Source organism: Condylostylus longicornis, unplaced genomic scaffold (genome assembly GCF_029603195.1).
Source record: "Condylostylus longicornis isolate FDR11 unplaced genomic scaffold, ASM2960319v2 ptg000048l, whole genome shotgun sequence".
NCBI classification, from domain to species: Eukaryota; Metazoa; Arthropoda; class Insecta; order Diptera; family Dolichopodidae; genus Condylostylus; species Condylostylus longicornis.
In genome coordinates this window covers 4,482,404-4,493,904 of record NW_026578017.1, presented here as the reverse complement: position 1 = coordinate 4,493,904, position 11,501 = coordinate 4,482,404, and the positions used below count along the sequence as shown (strand labels likewise).

General features: G+C 25.7%; 3 protein-coding genes across 5 annotated transcripts; 1 reads left to right on the top strand and 2 right to left on the bottom strand.

The window, feature by feature from the left end:
- Positions 1-1,017: 1,017 nt before the first annotated feature.
- On the top strand, positions 1,018-3,790 carry LOC129611110 (uncharacterized). The gene has a single exon (XM_055524064.1). The coding sequence runs from the start codon at positions 1,150-1,152 to the stop codon at positions 2,929-2,931; it is 1,782 nt and encodes a 593-aa protein (XP_055380039.1). The 5' UTR covers positions 1,018-1,149; the 3' UTR covers positions 2,932-3,790.
- Positions 3,791-4,967: 1,177 nt separating this feature from the next.
- LOC129611113 (uncharacterized) lies at positions 4,968-6,451 on the bottom strand. Its single transcript, XM_055524067.1, has one exon. The coding sequence runs from the start codon at positions 6,229-6,231 to the stop codon at positions 5,287-5,289; it is 945 nt and encodes a 314-aa protein (XP_055380042.1). The 5' UTR covers positions 6,232-6,451; the 3' UTR covers positions 4,968-5,286.
- Positions 6,452-9,093: 2,642 nt separating this feature from the next.
- On the bottom strand, positions 9,094-10,274 carry LOC129611151 (mitochondrial import receptor subunit TOM7 homolog). Of its 3 annotated transcripts, none has more exons than XM_055524120.1 (3): positions 10,091-10,274; positions 9,932-10,038; positions 9,094-9,522 (listed from the first exon to the last, which is right to left on the bottom strand). In XM_055524120.1, exons 1-2 carry the CDS (start codon positions 10,188-10,190, stop codon positions 9,974-9,976), a joined length of 165 nt encoding a protein of 54 aa, XP_055380095.1. In that variant the 5' UTR covers positions 10,191-10,274; the 3' UTR covers positions 9,094-9,522; positions 9,932-9,973. The 3 variants fall into 3 exon arrangements, with proteins under 3 accessions (XP_055380095.1, XP_055380094.1, XP_055380093.1); XM_055524119.1 differs by lacking the exon at positions 9,094-9,522 and adding an exon at positions 9,694-9,869; XM_055524118.1 differs by lacking the exon at positions 9,094-9,522 and having other exon boundaries at positions 9,909-10,038.
- Between the last annotated feature and the right edge of the window lie 1,227 nt (positions 10,275-11,501).

Sequence of the window (11,501 nt, the reverse complement as noted above, 5' to 3'; positions counted from 1 at the left end):
TAAGCAGGTTTCCAAATTTTTTAGAAGAAAGTAAAAAAGATATTTTATTAACTGCCTCTTCCTGTATTCAAATCTAGAACATTTATACAAGAGCGTACCAGAAATATTTTAGTGTAAGCTAGGTGTAAACTGTAAGCTATTGGCTGTACGTATTTTTTAAAATTTGTCCGTTTTCATGGTGAATCGTCTTTACCGCATAATTCAAGAGCTACAGAACATATACATATTGATTCGAAATTGGATACATTTTGTTTTTACCGAGTGGGAACACTGTTCAAGAGACAAAGGTTTTAGTTTATTACTAAGATAACTGATTTTAAATTTGGTACGGTCTTGTGAAAGAGCTTAGGCTTTAGAGATAATGTATGACACAATCTAATATATGCCTCCCATGAAAAGAATTTTAACTTAACAAAAATATCAATATTTCCCATGGTATCAATAACAGACCTGTCTAGTATAAGAAAGTTTTTTAAAACTTTATAAAACCAAAATAAAAATTTATAAGGTTTTAGAATCAGCATTTCATCAATATTTAAAGTTTTTCAAGCTTTATTAAATAAAATTTCCTGTTTTAAAAAATTATAATGGCAGCTTTATGATTATAAAGCTGTCAAAACATATGTTTATATCAGAAGATTTTATTTTTAAAAATTTTTTTTCAACAACAATAAATTTTTCAAATAATAAGAAGGGCAGTCCTATTTTTAGAAAAGAAAACAATTTTCAATATATGCATGATTGAATTGCAGCTGTTCAAAATTTTATCTGACTGAAGACTCAAATTGTCGACTGAAGGTCTCACTTTCAAAAATAAAGTAAATAAATTTTCTTTACATTTTAGAAAAGAAAGAGATATGCAATACTGAATAATTCTTCTCACTTGATCAGGCCCTTAATGATTAAATTTTCAACCGTTTGGTAATGTAAACTGGTATTAGAAATTTTGGCAGCTTTACTTTGACATTAAAATTTAAAGGTAAACAAAAGTTACTGAATTAAGATGAAAAGAACCGGGGTACTGTAAATAAAGAATATGCAAAAACTGAAAAAGGGATATCAATTCATTCGATTAAAGAATTAATTTCAATTTTATTTTTGAATTAAGATAATTTAAACTTTCCTAAAAGTTAGTTTTTTTTTTACGAAATGAGCTTTAAGGCAAATATTCCAAAAAGTTTTCATAACCGGATTTTGTTTGCGTCGTCCTTAAACTTTAGGCAACTGCGATCGACAGTCTTTTTAACAAATAAATTTGGGTTCTACGAATATATAAACAATACCCAATTATCAGAAATTGACCTTTCAGAGTTTTTTAATGATCTAAGTCCGACTGAACAAAAAACTTTAATGGAAGTTAGAAATAAAGAATTTTCTGTAAATGAACAATCACAAACCACAAGGATCGCAAGAGATTCATCGAAGACACATTTAATTGAAATAGGAAAATATATTAAATACTACGGAAACTCCAAAGCAATTTATGTCATTTTAAAAGTTTTTAATAAAATCTTGATTTTGAAGAAAGCAAATGGATACAAAGTTGTGAAAGTGCTTGACAAAGTCGAAAAGTTCGAAATTTGTGACCTGAATACCGCTTACCAAGCCGATATATATATTTTTTTCCAAGGAACACAAAAACCTGATCTGATTAAGGTCGAGGAAGATGACATTCCTGAAATACATAGAAATATTCCGTTTGCCAAAGCTAAAAGTCTCTTAGAAGTAACAAAGAAAGTTCGAACAGAATATGAAAGACAGAAGCAAAACACAAGAAAAAATTTCATGTCACTAAAAAATAGATCAACATTTGGTTGTAATATTATACGAAGTCTAAATATTGATGAAAAGTCAATACTAGGAAAGTACGGTGATATTTGGACAAAAATTTATAATCAATATTTAATCATAGGCATTCCAGTAGTTAATAACTGCACGGAAAACTTAACCACGTTATTGAATATTAAACCAATTTTAAGTAAAAAAAATGAAGACCAAATTTCATTCGAGTACAGTTTTTATGAACTCGAAAAAAATGTAAATATTAGTGATACGGAGAACATTAAATACCTTAAATTTGAAGATACAAAGGTTGATAAAATTAGTTTCGATGAAAATTTCGTTCTAATACAGAACAATAATTTAAAACCGGGTTCTATTGCAGTTATTTTGCTAAAGTCATCTATCGACAATTTTCGTACCCTTTCCACTAGTTATTGTAATATTTTCATAAATTTTGAACTAGCTTACGAACAAAATATATTTCATCATAGTGTATTTTTTAAATCTTTAAAAATACCAGTTATCGATTTACTTGATTCCTATAAAAAAGTAAGCAATATACAAACAATGTCTAATTTTTTAACGGTTGCCGAAACTTCAAAAAGACATGTGTTTTTGTTACAAAATGAAATCAAAGATGAAAATGAAACATTTTTAACAATTGAAATTCAAAATATTCTTAAAAATAAACTAAACTTTAAAGAAATTAATCATAAATCTATTTGCGAAAAAATTGATGAAATGGAAATTGATGATGGTTATATCGATATAAATAAAGAAGGCTTTGTTAAGACATACATATGTTTTGATTCTTGTTTTTGGAATGGAAGTATTCTAAAATTTCAAGTAGATGAAATAACGACGAATAATTTTTATTTCACCTTACACACAAAGTCGGATTCTCATGCTTTAATGTTTATTCATAGTTTATTGGAGGATCTTCCTACACGAATTAATTTCAAATTACTGCAAAATTGCGATTTAATTCACAATGTACATTTTCTAACAAAAAAATTAAAAGATGTTATTTCTTTATCAATAAATAATTTTAATTGTTTAAATAAACTTTCATCTCCAAAAAGAAATGAAATTTTAAATTTTCAAAAGGAACGGTATAGCAAGGAACTTGAAACCGATTTATTGTTATAACATTTGCAAAGAAAGCTTCACATAAGTTGAAATAAAATTAGTACTAAACAAAAACAAAAATGAAAAGTTAAAGCAAAATTATATTGGATCACCAATTCTTATTTTATTTGTTTGCGAAATGCATATTTCTCATAAAATTGCTTACGATTCTATAATAGGAAGTAATTATCTAAAATCAAACAATTGTTTTATTATAATTTCTTTAATAGCTAATACTAATTCTAAGATTTGACTTACACATAAATTGCTCAAAATATATATCTATATATTTTTTTAATAATTTTTTATAATGAAGTAACAAATTATTAAAAGTTTTTTCCTATGGACGGAATATTTTAACATTAATGCAATAAAATTTTTCGTAGAGCACGATTATCTACTATAAATTTTTTAACGTTTTACGTAATTACGTTTTTAACGAGAATTAGTTTTATACATACATTCAAACAAAATATTTTATTACATTTTATTTTTTATCACATCTATAATTTGATATGATGATTTGATTATTAGATGACACTTTGTATAAAAGAGTAAAGAGAAATTTCCACTGTTATAATAAAATCAAAATAGTTCGTTCAGAGTCATTTAAAAAAATTCTGAGCACTAAGAATTGAATTCTTACTTTCACGCATATCAATTTAATAGCAATTCTTTGGCCAATATATTCAATGTAAAAGTTACTGTCATATACAAGTGTCATCTTTATAAATAAAATATACTAGTACCTAAATACTCTATTTAAATATAAAAATTATTACATTTTTTAACAATAATAAATAGTTTAAAGAGATTTTACACTTAATAGTACATCAAAAACAAAAATGTAGAAATAAAGTTAATATAAAAAAACAGAGAAACAAACAAGATTCTTATTAAATACATAAAAACTAATTTTTTACTTAAAGTTTTATTTATAAAAACTGTAGACCAAGAGTGACCAAATTCATTAAGTTATATTGTAAATTTTTACTTGAAATAAAAAAATTTTGTGCAAAAATATTTTATATTTTTAAATTAAAATAACAAGAAATTTGAGTTTATGTTTATGAATTTTCATTATTACCTTTTGGACTAAATTAAAAAACTATTAAAAATCCTTATAAGCACTTAGTGAATAATTATCTAATTTAATGCAAAAAGTATCCAAAAAGATATGTAACTATTTTTCTATCTTTTGCAATAATTTGAGTCATAAGCACTTATTTAATAGTTGATTATCCGCTTTCATTCAATAAGTATCCAAAAAAATATACAAGACATTAATTATTTTACTATAAGGCAATTCGAATTTCTTATAACAAAACTTTACTTTTGTATTTTATAGAAATTTTTAATAACAATATAAGGAATGTATTTTCTTTTGTTCCTTTTTCAAGTTTCACCTTTTTATTTAATTTTTACTCTAATGTGCGTATATATTACGTATTGATAATTAGTTTTATCTTAAATATTTTACTAAATACAAATCCGTTTCTATTTTTCAAATCTCTTGGTCGTTTTATATTAAATTTGAATGTTAATTTTAATGCAACTAGATAATATTTGTACAAATATTTTATTGCGTAATCCACTGAGATTCGAATTTTTTTTACTTCGAACAAGGTTGTGAAGTAAATCGTTTTAAATTCGAGTTTATATATACTTTGCTTTATATCTACATATACCTATGTATGTATATTTGAATTATGTTTTTTCATTAAAATATATACATAATTCATAATTATTTTTATTTTACAGTCTTAAATTTTAGGTATACTGGTTATATTTACAATAACCTAAACCTTTTTTTCGTTAATTATTTTATTCTATAAAAATTTTCAAATTAATTCATATTATAATATAGAAAACAAATGTTTAATAATTACTAATTAAAAAATGTTCTTATTCAATTAAGTTTCTTACCGAAATAAATAAGAACAAGTAATAAACATGAAACATTAAAATTTGTGATGTCAGCTCTTTATTTCTTAAGATTATATTAAATTTTAAAACCAAATTTTTTGTTTTTTTCATTTATGTTCATAAAATGTGCTTTTGTGCTATATTGAAATTACTTTTTTATGTTTGATATTTTCAAATATGTATATATGTATACATATATTGGTAAATTTAAATAGTTTCTTACAGAAATTAGTTAATTTCTACTTTAATATTTGTAACTGATATTCATAGACCGTAAATGTTATTTGAATCTAAAAATAATTAAAAAAAATTTACTAAAACCTTTTTTGAACTATATGTTAAGCACAATAATGCATAACATTACATTAATGTTTAATAATGCATAATATTATTGTATATTCCAAAAATATCAAAATCAGAATACAATAGAACAATAAACTTAGAAGAGGCTTAAACATCTGTACTATGGACATTAATTCTAACTTTTTTCATACTACCATTTCGCCTCATACTCGGGGATCCTTCATGATTTGCAAAACCTGGATTTCTAATTCCCAATTCACCAGGGGGTCGGGGTTTTTTTAAACTTGATCTCAGTGGAGATCTTGTAACTGATTCAAGCGTTGAATTTGACACGCTGGTTAATGTTGTATCAACAGAAATTACACTGCCATTTTTTATATCATCATATGGTCTACCGGAAGCATCAGTAACTGACACGCCTTTGAAACTTGTTTTTCGTCTTCCTTCTCTAAATCCAGGGTTATTAATTGTAATTGCACTTGCAGAGTTTCCTGGATCACTGCTAATTAACATTGTTGGATCACCGCCACTTTTTCTTGATGATAATACATCATATAATGTTAACCCAAAAAGACAAATAGTTAATATAACAACTACAATTTGCAAATAAAATGAAACACCACGAGTTATAATATAACCATTTTTGTTGGATTCATCCATTTGGACAGCAAATAAGGCAGCTGAAATAATAGCCAGTATGCAAGCAGTTAATCCTAAAATCATTTTCAATAATACTAAATTTTTATATTTCATTACGATTGTTTCTTGTGAAGCAACCATAGCAATTTGTATTACGCTTAATAAACTATAAATTGCAAGTGCCACAGCACACAACGAAGCTAAAACCCCACTTGCAAAAACCGCAACTGATGGTCTAAATTTAGATATGTCGGTACCACATTTTTCACGAAAATAGCTTAGAAATTTACAAACCCGCCATGGTCCGAAGTATCCAGTTTCCTCCATGTAACCACCTCCAACACTTTGAAAATGACCCCATATCGGAATACCTACTGCTGCCGATGCTAAAGCAAAGCAAATAAAACCGAGACAAGTCAGTCCGACAACGTATAAAGAATTAGTTTTAGCCATTATTTTTATTGTCAATCACATTTTATTAGCGATTGGATGAAGTAAAACAAAAATTACAAAGCTCATATTTGCGCTTTCTGTTAAAAAATTCCACACCCGAAATATGTAAGTCGATTTAATATTGTCAAAATAACTTCAAACAGAATAAATAATTACATTTATTTCTCTTTTAATATAACGAAATATTAAAAAATAATATGATCCGGATATTTTAAAATATTAATAAATATATGTTTTCAAAACAAAATAACATAATTTTATTTATAAAATCACTTTTATTTTAATACAAAAAATTTATTTACAGAAGGGAGTTGGCAAAATAACAACGAGAAAGTTTTAATATGAATAACTTCCAAAATGCCTTAGCAATGTTTAATGTGACATAAATTTACTCTAAGTAGGGATGAGAGAAAAATTTTCACTTACTGTTCACATAATATAAATTTTAGAATTTAATCTGAATCTGATGAAATTTTTGTCTGATGGCAAATAAAAGAAATTAGTTATTTATTCCGTTTATATGCAACTTGAAGGCGATTCAAACGGTTTTATAAGCTCACATAAACGCCACTTGACTTGAAATTTTCAAAGGATTAATTTCAACTGTTTTGTGAAAATGTTCTAATACCCAACATTTTAAATGAGCTATTTGACTACTCAACGTATTGAAATTTTTGAAATACCTTTTGACATCACACTTCGTCTGACAGCAAATAAGGTACTGTTACAAATACGACAAAATATAAAAAAAAAAGAGAAATGAATAATGTAATTTTCGAGTGAGATGAATGGTTAATTTCAGTAAAATCGTAGATTTCGTCGTATGTGCAAACACGTCTTAAAGGTAAGTCAACTTTTTTGACCGAGCGTTTACATGGACAAGTGATTGGCCAGGAAGTTTTAATTAAAGTCTGGAATAAAACTTGAAACAATAACGAAATTTCTTGCAAAAAGAAAAAAAATTCTTATTTAAAAAAAAAATAAACTAGATGGAAAACTTGAAAAAACTTAAAAATTTATAAACAACTATTTAAACAAATATTTTTTGGTTACACCAAAAATCGAAAATTTGAATTTTGGATTATACAAACTTAGAAAAAACCATTTGTGAACCCATTTTGGTTATTCTATTTTATTTTTAATTGAGAATTTTGATTAAAAAGTTATTGTTGGTGGAATTTTTTTTTTAAATAAAACCTTCTGACATAACCAAGAAAAATATATGTATGTATGTTTCGACAACTAATATTTTAAAAGTTTTTTTAACTAAATTTTACTTTACAAAACTTGAAAAAACTTTAAACCAAAGTATGTATATCTATAATAAGTAGTTCGACTCGTTCTATTCCATTAGTTTTCGTTTGCATTTTGCTTCCAAATTCTTAAAATATTCCATTTTTATTTCGAAAAAGATGGTAATAAGAGTTGTGTAGGCAAGAAAGAAACAAAATATTGTAAACAAACGAGTGTATCAAAAACATTGAACTAAAATAAAATAAAATTAAGGTAAAAATTTTGTTATTTTTGTTTTGATAATAACAAAATTTATTTTTCATTTTTTAAAGTTAGGTAAAAAATTCGAATGTATGAAAGCAAAAGAGTTTGAAATTTCATGTATGAATGTACACATGCATGTACATTTATAAAGAAAAAAAGGTGTATGCATACTGATTACTTTATGAAATATAGTTAATTCATTTAAAAGAACAAAGCTCTCCACATCTCTTGGCAACAAATTAAATTTCGTGTCGGCTTTTTTGCCTCACACACAATATTACAACCCAAACACTTCAAATAATGTTTACCCATTATTATAAAAATTTTTTTTTTCACAACTATTTAAATTTTTATTTAATATACGTCTTTTTAAAATTTATTTTTATTATTTTTCAAAATTATAATAATTTTTTTAACACTTTTTTTCCGCTTCGCTTTTATAATATGAATACACCTTTTTTGCGACCTTGTACTGGAATAATTTACAAAAATAAAACTCCCGCTTTTAAAATTCTTAATATTTTTTCCTATTTTTTTATATAGGGAAAAATAAATAACTCCCGCTTTTAAAAATACATTATAAAAAAAAGTATACATCTATTGCGTACTCTTTCCCTCTCCCAAAAATTCTTATGCGTATAAAATTGAAAATAAGAAGGTATACTACTTAACTCTTTTAGCAAAGGGCATTTTTTGTATACAATTTTGGTGAGCGATTGCATTAGTGTGATGTAAGCGCAAAGTTCAATTACTTGTTTATAGATATACTTTGCTTTAAACATTGAGAAAAGGAGAATGTTATCATTCATACGATTGCAGTACTGTCTGAGAGTTTTCAATACCTTACATTGTAAAAGAAAACTGCTAAAGCTTTGATACATTTTGGAATACAATTTTTACAATATTAATACGTACTTTGATGTTTGTTTGAAAATTTCAAGAAAGTTTACGTAGTTTCCGTCATTTTCCTTTTAAAAATGATGAGAATAGCGTAACTTCTGGTAAATCTGATGTTTACATAAATGACTTACATCAAACTTGGGTAAACTAACAAATCTTAAATTTACTGCATACATAAATATGATCTGATCTCCGTTCTTTTGTTTCATTTGTATGAAAGTGCCGATAGCATGTTTTTTGAATGGGATTTGCTTTTGTATTTTTTTGTCATGATATGGACTGGAGGATTCTTAGTTTTTAAAAAAACCGGGATAAGAATTTAGCTGATTTTAATGAAGTGAATTTTAACTGAGTTATTTTTTTAATCTCCATACTGCATTAACCGCATAACTTAATGTGATGGATTATTATTCAAAAATTTGGTGATTTTCCAAATATAATTAATTTTGAAATTTGAATTTCTTTATTGAAAACCAGAATAATTACTTTTAAATAAATTCTAATTTTTTACAAACAATCCTTATAACAAGTTCTCGTATAATACAGCTCCATTTATAAATTATGTAACCAATTAATCCTGAGTATTTTGGAGTATATTATGATCTTTAAAAGTAACGCAGATTAAAATAAATCTACATCTGAAATGTATAGGTAAACATATTTGTACGCACAAATATATTTTCAGCATTCAGTATCATTCAAATCAAATTCATATTTTTCTCATCGAAAATGTGGTCTGCATTGTTCAGTTCGCCCATGGTCACAAAAATGTGTATAGCTTAAATTGTTTCACGTTGTACATTTTAAACAAAAGCTAATCCTTTAAATGTAAGGCTCGTAAACTATACCTGCATCTAGCTGGTATTTTTAGCGACTTATTCAATAACATCAGGTCTATAAATAACAGTATTTTTAATACCTTTTTTGTTAAAAATTGTAAAAAATTCTATTAAATTACAAATTTATTTAAATCCTGTTTCTTTTTTTAAATGTCAAAAGAATTCACTTTTAATGTAACTAAGTAAATAACATCTGGAAATCGTAGTTTTTTTATAATGACTAAAATTGAGAAAAATTTAAACTAAATTTATAGTTACATTACACAAATTGAAAAATAAATTTCATACTGAAATTTGAAATTCTTTTATTCTCCGACACAAATTTTTTTTATTGATAAGGTTTGCTGTTTCAAGTCATATTTGTACTTACATAAATGTTAAAGATAATGTGTACGTCGATGCCTACACATAACATTAAATTTAACAATGAAAGCTAATTAATTCAAATGAGTTTTGTCTATTACCTATTTATTAAATTAAAAAATTTTTTTGAACAAATTAATTTCTTATTGCCATAGAAGGCTCATCAAAGTAAACCCAGGCATACCAGGTTCCGGACCTTTCTGAAAGCCTGAAAAACATTTTTTCTTCAATTTCAACATTTTATAAAGTTAATTTTTTACCTAAATATATAACTGTGGGAATAAAACCCCAGTGAAATACAGTTTTAGCAGCTTCAAAGACAAGTCCTAATCTTTCTTTAGCATCAGAAGAAAGCTCCATCGTTTAAGATCCTCTGTGCTTACTTTTTTACCAACTCAGGTTAAATTAATTTTCACGCGATAATATGCTATATGCCGTGGTGTGGTGTGGTATAAAATGTGACATATAGGCATAACAATCGGTTAGTGGTGGAAAATTGTCAATCGCACTATCGATAATTTCCAAGTACCGAAAATATCAATATTTTAAAAGTTGATACAATACTATCGTTAAATAAACTGTTTAAAATCTTCTTAAATTAAATATTTTTAATAATTTGAAATCTTAAAATTTAAATGAAAAAAAATTATATAGAACCTTATCTGTTTTTCATTTTAATTAAGAAAATTTAAAATGTTTTTTTCCTGCTTAAGTTCTTACATTTCATTCCTGAATATTTCGTGAACCTATCATTGAGTAGTATATTGGTTTCATTCTCTCTTTGGAATGAACAAACAGAGATACTTATTGATAATCATGTCAAAATTGAGAAACACTTGCATTTGTCAAACACTTGCATTTGGATACAGCGGGGCGTTTATTAAATGCTTTCTCTAACCCAGCATTTACACATACAAGTTACTTGCATGCAAGTTTGTATAATATTAATTGTCAATTAGTTTTTCGAAATGTCAAATTACTTGCTATTATGACGTAGGCGTTTAGCAAGTTAATTTTTGAAAATGTCTTTGAGAAGAAAACAACTAGCAATATATATAATTGTTTATAAATTTTAGAAACCATAAGTTTGCTAAGTTTAATTTTTTCAAAACAAAATTCAAAAATTTTAAATTAAAAAAAAAAAAAAATCAAAACAATAAATTTTTTTTTGTGAATTTCTCAATATGTCAAATTACTTGCTCAAATTACTGGCAGCAAAATTTTCTTGCAAGTTGAACTGCAAGTAAACAAGCAAGTAGAAATATTTCAATGTGTTAGTAAAATTTTTGTATGTATTGCAACTTTCTTGCAAGTAACTTGTACGTGTAAATGCTGGGTAAGTGAATTATATTATTCAGCTTGCACATTTCTGAACTATGAAAACATTGCGATAGTTTTGCGAAGATATATCGATTTACTAAATATATTTGTTATCTTTATACCGATAGCTCGCCAACACTAACATCGCTCATTATGATTTTGTTAAAATCAAGAAAAATATTTTGATATTAACTTAACAGTTGACATACTCCGCAATTTTTAATTCTTTCGAATGTCAAAAAATTTGATGGAAAATAGGTCAAAATCCTATTTTTCTTATATTATTTAGTTTAATTAAATTGCGTGTTTCCAAATCCAAATGTTTCAAATTTTGATCCCTTTTCTTGATTT